Source organism: Nipponia nippon, unplaced genomic scaffold (assembly GCF_047370975.1).
Source record: "Nipponia nippon isolate SJK-2023a ecotype South Korea unplaced genomic scaffold, ASM4737097v1 scaffold_8, whole genome shotgun sequence".
NCBI classification, from domain to species: domain Eukaryota; kingdom Metazoa; phylum Chordata; class Aves; order Pelecaniformes; family Threskiornithidae; genus Nipponia; species Nipponia nippon.
In genome coordinates, this window is record NW_028262402.1 from 45705869 (window position 1) to 45721946 (window position 16078).

At 35.6% G+C, this 16078-nt stretch overlaps 1 protein-coding gene across 4 annotated transcripts in view; it reads right to left on the reverse strand.

Annotated features, from left to right (window-relative positions):
• UHRF2 (ubiquitin like with PHD and ring finger domains 2) overlaps positions 1-16078 on the reverse strand; it is a 93341-nt gene that overhangs the window by 53030 nt on the left and 24233 nt on the right. For all 4 annotated transcript variants that reach the window (XM_087742747.1, XM_087742746.1, XM_087742745.1 and 1 more), the window contains exon 4: positions 4388-4606. In XM_087742747.1, the coding sequence (XP_087598873.1) occupies positions 4388-4606 (219 nt within the window). The remainder of the gene's footprint in view (positions 1-4387; positions 4607-16078) is intronic.

Below are 16078 nucleotides of genomic sequence, written 5' to 3' on the forward strand. Positions count from 1 at the left end.
AAAACAAGGTACAACTGCCAATAACTTTTGGACCAGCTAGACAGAAATCCACAGAAACACAAGAACTCTTGAAATCATTCACAACAACGTGCAAGACTTGTTTCACTGTTATTTCACTATTCTGTAATGTGGTTAAATTCTGTACCTTTAAAAGCTATAAACACAAATATTATGTATGACTTCAAAAATCAGAAGTTAAACATAAATGGAAAAACTTGTTTGAAAGAAGTAGAAGGAGAAGCTAGAAGTAAAGTCTGTACAGGTAGCATAAAGACCGTGTAAAAACATCATACTGTCTTCTGAGAACAAAAACATGCCAGACATGAATAAAAGGAGTCTAAAAGAAGATAAACATGAATGTACCATACCAACAAAGAAAAAAAAGAATAAAAGTAGAAACTGTGTTCAAATGAGGAAGATAGGCCCCAGATCTGGCAGGTTACACAGAAAAACACAATATGCATATTTAAAAATTAGAGAGATTGATCTGAAAACTAAACCGTCCTTCCTTTTGGGAGCAGGAAGCCTGGCACAAAAACCTGCAGAACTAAAAGATGATGAATATAAAACTGAAAATTTAGGACCCTTTCTATTACTTTCCACTACCACTGCTTGGGTAAAGACCTCAAATTCACTGAATATTCACTTAGTCAGAGGCATAAAAACCGCAGAGCAAACAGATCTTTCTGATATTCTTGTATAACTCCGAAGGCTTAAACAAAATACAAGTCTTAGTATTGACAAAGTCCTTGCTAAACTCAAATGTTCAAAGGCTGACTGAAGAAAATTAAGAGCTGATTTTGTCTGTTTATCTTGAAGTCTAGTAAGGAGAAAACACAAAGCACCATTTGAGCTACTTTGGTTTGAGTCGGTGTGGTGACCTTAACTGATGTTAGCCAGCTCCAACGTTAAAATAAATTGTGAAGTTTGCCTCACAACTATCCACCAGTAACAGGCATTTGATACATGCCCTTTAAAGTGCAAATAAGACAAGTCATATTACTCTGGATTACAAATAACTGCTTTCATCATGAAACAGAAGATGCTCTTGAAAAAGAAAAATGGAGGATGTTCAAAAATAGAGGTACACCCTGCAAATTTAGTTAAAATCAGTTCAGAGGTACCACACACACAGAGACCATTCTGAACTCTAAGCATGCACACACAGCCATGAGACCCCTATGGTCCTAGGCCTATGCATATTTCATGGTCAAAGCACTGCTGTTTCCCTAGTATTTGTATATGAGGCACAGTAAGTCCAGTTTGGATAGGTTTTAGACATCCTGCAATTACAAATGTCAGTTGCAATGCAAATACAGTACAAATGAGAATTATTAACATGTGGTCAATTCTTCTGTATAATGATGTCTTTTTCTCCCCTGTTCAGTCTCACTCCTGTCTTTCATAATATTCTCTAACCCATATCTGTTTCCCAAAAGATGAACTAATGATGACAGACTGTACAGGACATTTCCTTTAGGTTGTGACTGAGACATGAGTAAAAGTAACACCTAACAAACATATAGGTCAACAGATACAGTAAAAAAGTACTCATGTGTTCTACCAGCTCCAAAGCATTACCACAAACAGTACATGTTTTTGTTATTTCCCATCATTGTGCCAACCGCTTTATAAAATCTTTGTCAAAAGCAATGAAGACCAATAAATCAAACATTCAACTATTGTGTACAAAACTGTTTTATACAAAGCTTCTTTGATGTAATACCAGAAAGGGAAAAAAGTCCAAGCCATGAATATATCTGAAGCAACCCTAGGAACTCTGCCTCCCTTTACTGACTGCTAAGGTTGTTCTTAAGTAGTATACAAATAATTAGCCATTAACATACAATCAATCACTAACGTATACTCATAAAGCATTCCAAACAGATTTCAACTTTATTTAAAACAATTAACTAATGCTAACATTATGGTAAGAACTCATGATAACATATCAATAATATATTAAATTATAGAATATTCATATATTAATTGTATTATTATAGACTAAAATATTATAACACAACAACATAATTCTAATTCTGAACTAATATATTAATATATTTTAATATTATGTATGTTTATATTAGTATATTAATATAATATTAATAAACATTGAAACCCTAAGAGATAGGCTTTTATTTTGCAAACCAACATACCTGAAATATAAAGTGATTCTTGTTGCAGGATGTTCCTTACACAAGTTTATGAATACTAGCAGATTTATCTTGCACTTTTACTGCTGAGAGGAATGACTTAGGTAGCGCAGGTGACACAGAATTACCCCTTGATAAATTTCAGAAATGGCAGTGCTCAGATAACCTTAATTTCTGCAAACTAGTCGATTACTGCATATACAATCTATCACCATGTAAATGAGGCCTGAATTTTTAGTCAGGAAGAAAATGCTCTGAAATAAGACTCCATTTGAAAAATGAACTTAAATTCACCACCTTAGAATAAGATGTCAGCTATGCCTTCCCCCCCCCCAACTCTTTTCACAGAATAGCAAGTGTCAATACTACGGGGAACCCCATGGCACTTGCCACAGTACCCACAGTATTTGAAGTTACCATCTTTAATTTGAAGCATAACTATCAGCTTATTTAGATTTTTAAAAGACTATCCTATAGTTCCAACCAGAATGAACAGAATTTTTTATTAGCCACCACATGCTTCCTTTTGCCAATATAAACCATATTTTGATTATCGTATTTTAATAAATGGGAAAAATTCTGAAAGAATCCATGCAGACAACAGTTTTCAATAACTTTATCAATAGACAATTGAACTTCATGTAAACTGATACTTGGACAGTTCTGTTTATAGGATGTCATGAAGTCCATTTCCGATTCACCAAATGCCATACAAATATTGAATGCATTACAACAAAAATCTTTCTCTCTAGACTGGTCGTCTCCATTTCTTAATCTCTTCTCCCTTCCAAGTTAATAATTCAAACTATCTACTAAATTTCTTCTTCCTTTACATTTGAAGGGGTTTTTGTTGTGGTTTTTTTTTTTTCTTTTTTTGCTTTGCCTACAAAACAAGCCCATATGCCTGCTCTACTTCACACAAGAAAACCATAACGCACCGAGATTGTCTAATAAAACTCCTGTTATTCTAAAATTAAAAACCATCCACAAAACAGATTTTCATTTACTTGCATGATTTACCAAGTCAACGTCTTTCCTATTTCCCAGTACTAGGTATCATTGCATTTTTTTTTTTTTTAACACAAAATACTGAATTGCACCTGATCATAACTCCTCTGTGTGTCTCTTCCAATTAACCATGTCCTGCACTGCAAGTCTTCCTACAGATACAACAATTCTCCTTTCTCATAAAGAAAACTACACTAATATGTGAATAGTCCAATTCATTCAATTCATTTTAAGGAATATACTCCCAGAACAATGATAGTTACTCATTGAATGAATGTGGGACATGCCAGCATTGAATCAATCATTTCTTAAGTAAAAAGAAATTTCACTTTAGTTCCAGTTTAATTTTAAAATCAGTTTCACCCCTACCATATAAGTACCCATACACGCCCCTCTTCTGCAAGGCTGGAAGTGGCAGACTGGATCCATTTGCTTTTAGTTCTTTTGTGTCAGAAAAGGATAATGTTAAAGGAATGAGGAAAGCTAGTGAGAAGGAGGAGGAAGGTTACAGTGAACTCCTCAAGGAGACTACCAATAAAGACTCGTCATCTGTTCATCCCTAAGAAGGCAATCACACAGCTTACTGACAGTAATATCGTATGGATTTCTGCAAAAAACACTGTTCCTAAAGAACTATACACAAGTTTTTAAATTAAAGAGGAAATAAAGGAAAGATACTCAGGTGAGTTCAGCCACATGAAAACTCGTAATTCCCATATCCCACAGTTCCACATTTTACTTATCAGAAGCTACAATACCCTCATAAGTATTTTATTCTTTAAAAATTCAATTAGCCAGTTGACACTTACTCAAATTGTCAGATGACTAATACTCAGTGACACCCAGGGGTTCCAAATTGCCTCAAAAATTACCAAAAACAGATTTTTCAGCTTTCAGTAGAATTGAACATGTAATATACATAAATTAATATAAACGTATAAAACATATAGAGGAATATAAATAAAAACACACTGATCAATTTGGATCACAGATAATACATGAAACCTCATAGTTGCCTCCAGCAATCTCAGGAAATGTAAAAATTCTTACTCATAGCTAAGTCTGCACACCATAAAAACCATGCACTGTAATTCTACAACTCAGAAAGCTGTGGAATCGAAGTATGACATTAATTTTAATCTAGTGATGACTAGTAGACAAAAAACCCAACAAAAATACTTTATATGATACGTAGAGATTTTATGAGTTGGTCAAACAAATCTTACCCCAGCAGAATTTTAGCATGAACCTCTTTGTTAGTCCTTGAGATTTCTCTCAAAGAGGTAATTTCTGCATCAAACCAAAATCCTCTTTCTTCTGGAGTCTCAACATTGTAGTTAACCATCACCACATCACCCACTTTTAGTTCACTCCACTTCAGAATGGTTCTTGCTCGGGGTCGAAGATTACTGGTGTCCATTTCTACTATGCCATTCTCTGGGTACCTTGAAAAGTAAAACCAACAACAGTAATGATTATGACTCCTGTAACAGTAAGAAGTAAATCAGACAACATTTTTCAAAAGTATAATTTTTTTTGAAGTGTGCTTTGGGCATGCAAGAAACATAGTATAAAAATCTGACCTAATATCCTTTTGAAAGTTCAGTTTTCATCTAAACACAGACCAGGAGTGTGATTAATCTCAGATAAAAAAAGGTCTCCATGAGTTTTCTCTCAAAAAAACATAATTAAGTCAATCTATAAGCACTGGATGACTTTTTAACTGGAATGTGATCAAGTTCAAGGTTTTGGCACACACATGGCCCCAGTTTGCTCCCAGTAAAGTCTGTATTCCAATTAAAATGACAATGAAAAAGTAATGAAGAATAAAACCAGGCTTTTCAACTCAGCACACTTTTAATCTATCTTTGCTTTCATGCATTTGTTACATTTCCACTGACTTCAATAAAAACACATTTAGGACAGTTCTTTTTAAAAAATTGACCCTACAAACTCAGCATAGCAATTTCATGTGGTGAATATAGCCCAAGTCCACATTCCATGCACCATGTTTAAAAAAACAAAGTCTAACTACAAAATATAGTAAGTGAGAAACAGAACTAAGACTCTTAATGAGATACATGAACTAACAAATTGAAAATGTTTCTCCCTTTGAATTAAAAAAAAAAATTCTAAAAATAAACGTGGGAATCATTCCTTCTCTTGACAACACACTTCTCTTGGCAAGATGTAGTAAGGAATGCAATATTAAAAGAAATTAATGGTTCACTATATCATAATTAAGAAATTTTCATCGATGTATTTTTCACTGAAACTTGGTGACTTTTTCCATAGTAGTTTACATAATACTACCCACAAATTGCTAGGGTTTATGAGAGATTGCTTTCTTCCTCCTGTTTTGGTGTATGCCATCACAGCACATATACAAAAATCCAACAGTAATGAATAATTTCTGAAGAGCTCCAATTCCTTTCCAAGTTGAGAAAGACTCATTTAGCAGAATTAAGATAGTGATATTTGACAGCACTACAATGAAAATCCCACTGTAAGAAAGCAAGCTTTTAAGATTTGAGATGTTAACTTTTTAGTTTAACACCACAGCCTCCTTAAATCCTCTCTACAAGGTAATTACTCAATGACAGTAGAGCCTGTATAGTTTGCACATGTGCTGGAAAAACAGCACAATATGGACATGATGAAAACACTGCTTGCAGAAAAAAGCTGGCCTGTTGCAAAAAGTAAGAAGCTAGACTAAAACAGTGAAGTTTCTTTCTGATACTGTGTGTAAGCAAATAAAGAATCTTCCATCATTTAAACAGTACTAGATGAGGTCACAGTACAAATTTAACAGAGAAAATGAAAATAAGTCTAAAATAACACTTAAACAAGTGCTATCAAAAGTATTCATTTTTCCTTCTTAACAAACATTGCTGAGGATGATATATCTTAAATTAACTTTCCATTATGCAGTTACTGGTACTTTAGCAAGAACACTCATGCTTTATAGTTAATATAGCTTTATCAAACAGCATTCTTAAATCATAATGGTAAAATCCTGCTCTTACTAATAAAAGTATGGCTCTGTCACTATCCAGCATGCCTCCCTGTAGTGAACAAGATCATTTCAAGGCCTTGGGGAAATCCCACATTATAACTTACTACATTACTACATGAAGAAATACTAAAACTACTGTCATTAACAGCATGAGGCGCTGATGGACTGTAGCCTGAAATCAGGATGTCTACTCCTAAACAGTTGATTGAAAGCCCACTGATGTAATTGGAGACACTTTAAATGAGTTCATTTTGCTTTGTTTTATGCCTTTATTAAATGTAACATGCCAGTTTGCTACTACGGATAAGGCAGGGGGGCTGGATTTGGCATTCTATCTCCAGGCAGTTCTTTGTCTTCTACCATGCAGATATCTACACAGTATGCCTTAAATTTGTGGGAAGATTTATAAATTTTTTTTGTTTAAAGAAACATGAACCACAACAGTTTAAAAGTGGCTGTACCTTTAGATAAATGGCCAAGTAAAAAAAGCATATACTTAACTACTAACAGAAGTTATATCCAAAGAGTGTTTTTTTCCCCCAACATTTTCAGATACTAATTACAAAAATCTGCATAACAGGAATTATAACATACAAAGACAGGTGCTTGGGATCGAGCCATTATCCAAATGAGAGTCTCATATGATGTAACTCTCTACAGTTCCCAATTTTTTTTACTTGGTTTTGTTTCCAACTTCAGTGTGTACTGCAAAGCTAACATTTGTATTTTTACCTTATTGACATGCAGCCTTCCCTTAAAAGAACTATTATACAATTCTACTATAATAATTATGAACATTGTAACTGTAATATCCACAAAAAAAGGTAAGACAGATTCACCTACAGGTAATAAGACAAAGCAAAAAGCAACTATAGAGATAATGTCTATTTTATTAATTGCCTGAATAATGACATTGCATTATAGTACAACAGGCTACTGAAATCTTAAGACAGCTATGTTTGAGCTACTAGTCAGTTCCCATCATCTTACAATAAACCCTTCCTAAAGTTTGGAGAAGACAGCAAGTAGCACACGAAGACTCCGTTTACTTGAACTCCAAAATGAAAATAAGGCTTAAACATCAGGAAATTAAAGAAGATAGATAAAAAATAGACATCATTTATGTATACAATGAAATAATCAAGTGAGAAGTACATATGAGATCAGTGGGATTGTAAAAATAACCAATGCACATTAAAAAAGTTCCAGTGTCACTATTTAAAAAAAAAAATAAAAAAATAAAAAAAATCACAACGTGTGACTTACAACAGTTTACATTCATAGAAACTTAACTTTGACCTGAAAAATTTCTTCTCTTCTAAAAATAAAATCCCTTCTGGTTCTGTTTTTCCTGGGAACTCTTTGGACAAATATATTTTTTACTTAATCATTAAGAAATATTTTTTTTGCCCAAATTCAGATTTGTGTCATCTTTCCCACCCTTATACAACTCAGAACAGAATCCTTCCTACTGCACTGCTGAGGAACTTCAAAGATTGTCATTGTTAACAATGACTCCACCTCTGTTCTTGGAAGTATCTGATGAACGAACTCAAAGACGACTGCTTATCAGCATGACTAGAACAAGATCACTTACCAAAAGTCACCCCCAAAGTTCCCTTTTGCAGACAGAAAGAAACTAACTGCTTTCCAAAGAAAGAAAAGGAAGGCAGACTCTTCACTGAGTGAATTTTTCCTCTTATTAGCTGGTCAGAAAGTTAAGCTCAGAAACTTTGGAAGAAGAAAGATAGCTTAGAAACAGGTGAGATTTCCCATGTCAGAATTCACCTCTCTTTTGCATCAGATTCCAGACATTGAATGTTTTGCTGCTGTGCCTTCATACACAGCAATAGGCTTTTATGGACACTGGTGAATGTTAGCAGATATTTAACCATTCGCATTTGTCCATAACTGACACCCCAGGCAGAACAGCAGAAACAGCATTTGTCACAAGCTTTTGAGTTAGGCTCAAAATTGCACAGTCACACTATATGTTAGGCACAGTACCACTATTCTTCATTATGCAAAGTAATAAGTAAACAGCACTTTCACAGTGAACCTGTGCTTTCAAATGTATCTAATGCCACAATTTACCTGAATATGTATGGAAAAAACCACTCACGTTAGAAAATGCTACTACCTCCACGTTAGTTTTCATAAAGTTTAACACATTATTTGTAAAAATCCCACATTAACTAAAACCTAATCTCTTAAATATGCAAGAGTAATATTTTAACATAGTATCACAAAATGCGAATACGTGGACTTATGCAGGTAAACCAAAACACAGAGAGAACAAATATGATCTTTTAACAAGCCTCAAGAATGAAGTGAAAAACCCATTCTGGCGAGCTGTAATAAAGAACTACTGTTAGACATGAATGTTTACTGAAAGTGTTTTCTTATTTATTAAGTTACTTTTAAAATCCTAAGACGACCCTCAAGAGAAAACAGAAACATTTTCACAGCAGTGTTCTAATTAGACTAGCATAAATTTGGTACAGTTGAAGTGAAGATTATATGACACAATTCAACCTTTTAAAACAATTGCAGACATTTTCTTGGTTTTCCATGTTTTTCATGACACTTGGCACCTAATATTGAAAAAAGCAGACATCACAACAGTAAGCATAATCATAACATTTTAATGAATAATGCCCATAAGGAGTCTCATGTTCATCGTTAAGCTGTATTTCCCTGTAATTTAATTTTTCCCTGTAATACTTCTAACCGTAAATACTAACACTAGCATAGCAAGGATCTCTGAAGATTTCCTATCTGTGTAGACAGTATCCATAGCAAAGAATTATCCATGAAGTAGAAATTCCAGTGTTTCTTGGCTATGGTCAGTATCTGCTCATTCCTAAAATGCTCAAATACTAAAAAACAGATTAGCTCTATGTCAGAATATACACAAGTCTGCTCAATTTACTGAGAACTTGCAACATATCCTTTAACACTTTTCCCAGCTGCTACCAAAACAACTGGAACTGGAAAGAAAATTTTTGAAACAGAAGTAAAGACTTCCCAACCCCCTCTCCATACTAGTACGGTAAGAAATGTTAGCGCAGATGTACAATTTCTTAAGTTGTTATTTTCCAATATAAATAGAATGAAAGTATAATTTATTTTCCCAATCAACAAATTCAGAAAAGAGTCATTGAATGTACACTCAGAAATGGAGGAATAAAGGGCACAAATAAAAGAAGAAAGAAAAAGGAATGAACTCATAGAGGACGTAAGTCTGACTAAGAAGGTAAACCTGAATAAAAACTACATTCATACCACCACCACTCCCCAGCAATTTGCCACCTGAGGAAATAATGAGCATAATTTTGCTGTAGGATTTTTAGAAACTGAATGACATTATACTGGAAGAGCATCTAAGCCACAATTATGAAAAAAAAATATTATTGGGGTAATAAACGTGTGTGTTTGCACTTCCAAAAGAAGACTAGTAGGTCTGATAATCTGTTCTTTCAAGAAAAAATAACGTATTTCGAAAGACAGGCTAGAAGGAATAAGAATATCAATAAAGATAAAAATCAGCTACATGAAACATAAACAAGATCTTGAAAACCTTACCTAACAATGAATAATTATAGAATTAAGCAGCTTAAAACCATATTAATAGCCTGAAGAGAAACATCTTACTTTCCTAATTATTTTAGTTCTGAGTATTAAGAAAAATTAACTTCCAGACATACATTGCACTGTGTGTATAACATGGATACTCCGAAAGAAGGCTAACTGGAAAGAGTATTAAAACAGAAGTTCAAAAGCTGTAAGAAACACATAATGGTTGAATTTTTAATACAAAACTGTTGTATAATGAATCTAAATATGGTGAATGTAATGAAAACCAGGTTTACTTCAGTAGCTAGAACACAGGATGACAAGTCACACAATTACTGAGACTTATTTTGTAAAAAACCTTTCCTCAGGTGTTCAATCCCGTGACTGTGCAAGGAGAACACTTACAGCTAATTAAAGACAAATAAATAAGTAGAAAGAGTTCAATCACATTCTCACTGACCACACCTTTTTTTTGAGCCAAGCATCAGTTTTAAAGGAAAAAAAAGTTGAACTCTTGACTTTTCAGTTGTCCTCTCAAATAATGACTAGGACAGGGAGGCTTCCCTCCCTTCTAAAAAGGCACAAGTAACACCTGGATTTTCTCCTCAAACTATTTCCTTTTCAGTTTGCAGAAAGTGTCTACATCCTTAGAAATCAAAGCCTTACAGTTAATGCCAGGTGTCAAAACCCTGAAGACTAACACATGCAAACACTGAGATTATAAAACACAGATTATACAGTCAGGAAATCCACTGCTAACAGGACAAGGAATCTTACAAGGAATCAACTTCTTGAAATTAAGAGCAGTAGTGTGCAGCCTACTCCCCAAAAATACTTTTAAGTTTGAACTAATATGCTGAGACAGGCACACTGTAGTGGCACTCATTTTCTAAGAGGTCTCTTATCGTTTTAGCATTGTCTAATAATATGTTTGAGAGAAAGTTTTGTATGAGTAAACAAACTAGTCACTGATACTAGAAACTAGAAAACAAAATTATGCAGCTAGGAGAGGTGCTCCAAGTAGTCATTCAGACCAATTACAAAAAAAGTTTGTTACTGACAGAAGGTCAAAGAAAACATGTGTTTCCCTTAGGAAAAGATTGTCTTAAGAGAAGATTCTACTGGGCAGATGATACAGCTCTTGTTCCTTTTCCTCTTCTGAAATTCTAAAGTGGCCAACATGAACCAAAGATAACAGATGCCATAATGAAGCTATGGTCTGTAGCTCCTGATATTTCTTCTTATTTCTAGCCATTAACTTAGCATCCTTCAAAAGAAATCACTCCCCAGCCTCCTCACTTCAACTGTTGAGACTACTGCCAGGAATCTGACAGCATACACCTTCCTGATATACACTATTTCCTGTGTTCAATGTATGTAAGAAAAAAGTGAAGTATTTCATTTAAACATGTTTACAATGGGTATTTGAGAAATACGTTGTGTGCAAGGGGATGTATTTTGGCATTTCTTCACAGAAGACAGAACTGTTTGCATCACATACTTTCACCAGTGCTGCTCAAAGCAGATACTTCTCGAAGAAGCAGTGATTCTTTCCCTTGTTCTGCCCCCACTGTGCAGCCACTGGGCAAATTCATTTGATTGGATCAGTGACATAAAAACGAGTAATACTCACTTAGTGAACATGAGTTTTTAGATATATTAGGAAGCAAGAACACTTCACTGTACAGCCACACAACCACCAAATTCAATGCAACTTAACTATCACATGTACATAGCTGTGTAGTAAGGCAAGAGGAAGAAGCAGTGGCCACCTCATCTGACAATGGCCCATAATGTCTTTTGGTCTCCAAAACCAATTTATCAACAGTGTCATCTGTGTGAATTCTCAGATACATTCTACTAAATCCCAGCCTACCACCTTTATTCGAATATTTCACATTAAAAATATTCTGAAAAATATACATGTTAAGCAAGTGTAATCTTCAAACAATTCCTTGAGAAAGGAATAGCAAGTTTAAGACTATTATCCTCTTGACCATCTCTTCAGCTAAGGAGACACTTTCAAGGAGAAAGTGATATTTTCCTTGACCAGCTAGTACTAAGAACTTTTCTTGTCATTTTCTCAAAAATATTCTGTGGTCTCCAACTATGAACCTGTGTCTTGCGTGTTACTTACACAGCACGAAGGATGACTAAAATTTTTGACCTCTATGACAACATAGTGAAATCAATTTCTTAATATATGTGTGTACACACACATATACTTTTAAAGAAAATGCATAATTGTGCATAAATACATTATTTTTCAAAGGTTAATGACAGTCTGGACTACAAATGAAACTCACCTGAAATAGGCAAGACCTTTGGTAAGGACAATGGCTACAGCTGGACAGAGCATTTTAGAGTGCTAGGCTATCACAGTCTTTCAAACAAAATGCCTTAAAGTTTTATTTTGTCACCTCCCTTTATAAAAAGGATGATCAGTAATACCTTTAGCCTTCATTGGGAATTGTTTCTCCTCACACCACTTTCAAGGTGAACTTCTCTTACTGTCTGCAACCCTGATTAGTCCTGAATAAATAGAATAGATATGTAAGAAAAAGGTTTAAATAAAAAAAGTAATCTTCTTGACAATGAGAACTCCCCTTGTACTTAAAGACCTTCTCCTCCTGCACTTAAAGGCTTTTCAAAGATCCTACAACATGAAATAATACAGAAATAAATGTTTTTGATTTGAGTAGGATGACATCTGGGGAACAAACATTAAAAAAAGTGTATTTCAAGCAGGATCCTTCCCAACTTTTTTCCTCCTAAACTGTTTTTTTGTCTTGCACTGTTCCCCGTCTGTCCACAAAGTTTTTTGCCCAAGTTCCTATTTTTGTATCTCTTTCAGCTAGCATGATGCATCTATGCCCCTAACATGACTCAAACACTTCAGAAGCAGAAGCAAATAAGCTTAAAATGGTAGAAAAGACAGCCAATCTTACAAGTGCTTCTCAGGCAGAAGCAGAAACAAAAATGAAAACACAAGAGCATTGAGTTGATGGGTAAATGCATTTTAGTAGTGTTTAACAGCAAACCTTCCATCTCAAAATGAAAGCTACCACTGACAGATTAATACAACTGAATTACTTCAATTTACACTTAGAAACACAGGAGTCTAACAGGTGTCCCAGATCACTGAGATCAGTCTCCTTTTATTACAAGCTACCACATACACTGATCTTTTCCTTAAGTCTGTTTACGATCAGAGGGTCTAAAATTACTGAGGTATTGTCCACGATAATTTTTTTTATGACATTTTACACATCTTATGGAGGATTAACTGGCTAATGAGAGACACATACTGACTGAGGCTTACAGGTATGGTAAAGGCATATTCTTATGTGCCTTTACCTTCAAAGCAGGCTGTAATCTCTTTGGGGTAAGAAATGTCTTTTTGTTAAATGGTTCTAAGAGGTTTAGCACAACAATAAGTGAGTTTATTCTTGAGGAATACATCTTCCTAATTAGCAATAATAGTTGATAAAAGCATATATAGTACATCAACATAAGCTCTTTATTTAGATTCAACAGCATCAGCAACTTAAGGACAGAACCAGCAAGAACAGACATCTTACTAGATACTGAGGAAAATTAATGCTGTTCTTAATTCTTCCTGCTGAATAATGAAATGGACTACCCATCAGTAATTTTATTTCTTAGAAATGCATTACTCAGGTTTATTCTGTAAACAAAATTGCCTCTCTAACAGGCATAGATCTGCACACATTCTCCTCTTCCCATTCCTCCTGCCCTATACTTCTGGTACAGGAAGTCCACATGAACGCATCACGAGCAGCAACTACATAACTGAGTTCTCTACAAGAAACAAGGGTCAGCATACTAAGCATGCAAATGAAAGTGTGACCCTAGGAAAGCCACAACCACGATCATGCCTGCTTTGCCAGGCTATGTGCAACAAAGTTCACCCATTCAAAGCGGACTGTTTTGACTGCACAAAACAGCTGTTGGTTCTACTCAACTTCAAAACCCCAACAGCCTGTAGGCTCCAGGATAGATAAGCGATGAACACGCACATGGAAATGATACCTCAGAGAAACTAGGTGCTCTTAAGTACCCCTCCTAACTACCTACACACCAGTCTACAGGCACAGTCAGTAGCTCCCCAAACCCACAGTTTAGACGGAGTGGGTTTCCGATTTCTTCATTACACAGTAACTACTGTAGGATCGCATCCAATGACAGCATAGTTTCTAAACACATGTAATAGCCATAGCCAGTACTAATATTCTACAGATATCCAGCATCACAGCATTCTTTATTAAAGTCTGAGCTAAAAGTATATTGCAACTTAAGCTCTGCCTTAGCAGTCTTGCAACAGATTTTCAAAATTACCAGCATCCATTGAGACCATCTCTAAGATCACTGTATCCTTTCATCTTCCAGCTAGCAGCACAAAGAGACACAGGGACCATCTGAAGTAATTGGTCCCAAGCAAGTTGGACGATGCCTGCTCTATCCAACTTACGAAAAGCTATGCAAAGTAAGAAGAATATAGGAAAACTAGTTGTCTAACCAAAAGCAGAAGCAGGTTGAATCTTAGTTTAAGTCAAAATCTAGACTAGGTCCCAAAAGAAATCTTGTAATACAAAAACAAAACAAGAAAAACGACAACAAAGAAAACCTGAAACCCGCATGCAGGCTGTCATTCTCCCTGTAGAAGTGAGAGAAATCATAAAAGTCATCTTGCTGAAGAATGGAAGTAGCCAGCCAGTTGCCACAGGCTCTGAAGGTTAACATCAACTATATGATGAGGATCCCTCAAGAGACTGCAGCATTCTCACCAAACCCAGAAGAAACATTAACTTTACTAAAGTGCAAGGAGAGAAGCCTGGGAAACCCACTGGAAGATGGTGTACTGATATGGAAGCAAGGACTAACATAATAATCCTCAAGATCCATCAGACAAACAGAAGTATCAACCAAAGAGCTTCTCTTTGAAGAGGGACACCAATGGACAGTAAGAACCCTAATGTACCTGAAAACTTACGTCCATCAGGTTAAAGCCTTCCTGTTCACCAACAATGACAAAAGTCTATATTTCAGTAAAATGAAACATTAGGGGGGGGGGGGGGGGGGGGCAGGGAAATCTACTCTTAGTAAGTCTACTATAAGAAATATTTAACTTCTGCCTGCACAGATCCAGGAACTTGGTAAAGCTTTTAGGAATCCTCAATAATAGTAACAGCTGGGCATGTAACTCACTTATAGTGCATCCTGCCTCACACTGCTTGTCAGACAGGCTCTTTACAGCATCAAAGAGAAAGCATCCATGTAAATTCTTATGAATTATAAAAACATCCAACACACTTCCTACACAGAACACAGACTTTACTATAATTTCTTGGGCTGAGAAACAGAGACCACAGACTGCTTCCAGATCTGAGAGTTCAGAGGGCATCACTCCACAGCTCATATTAAGCATGAGGTAAATAGATGATCCCTCTTGCTATAGTATCTGGTTCCCTAGAATAAATAACCACAGCATACTTTATGACACGTTGTGCAGCTATTACCTCAAGGTTTAATTCAAAACTTCTCTGTTGATTGATATAAAACCTGAGAGGGGTATCATCAGCCAAACACAATGGCCCTGAAAAAAGTTACCTACACTTGAGCCATACTCAATCTATACTTGCATATAGGTAAGTACACTGACATTTCTCAGGCTGCAGAAACATCCAGCCTTCCTGTGACTACCATTGAGAGCCTTCTTAAATGGAAGGCCTTCATTACAAATGATTTAAACAGGAAATGGAAGGAAGACAGCATTTGTTTGTAAATTGGTCTTTCAAACTACTTCAGGGAAGAGCTAACACTCACAGAGAGAACTGTCTCCCTGAATCTAAGTAGCCTATATCCAGTGCTGCACAAGCAACCTGTATGAAACAGAATAAGGTAAGAGAAAAGGGCAAACTTCCGTATGACACAGCACTGTCAGACATGTCCTTCTCGTGCCACATTAAGCTACTGAAGTGTCCTGCTCCTGATTTAGAAGTGGTTCTTAAGAAAGCTGTGGTACAGGCTCTACCTACAGTTATCTCAGTTCACTTTCAGATCTAAGCATATGTTGGATTCCTCATGAGTCCTTCCAAATAAGGATTTGACTTTCTTCTATTCAAGACAGGTTCACATCTTCTGTAGTAAAAGACAGCTGCTCAGAACAGAAGAAAGAAATGTATGATAGCAGTGTATGAAACTTGATAGCACACCCTTCACTTCAAAGTCTTTAATGGCTCTTTGCGATACCAACAAATGCAAAGTTGAAATGGAAATACAGTGAATAAAGTGGCAGAAGGGG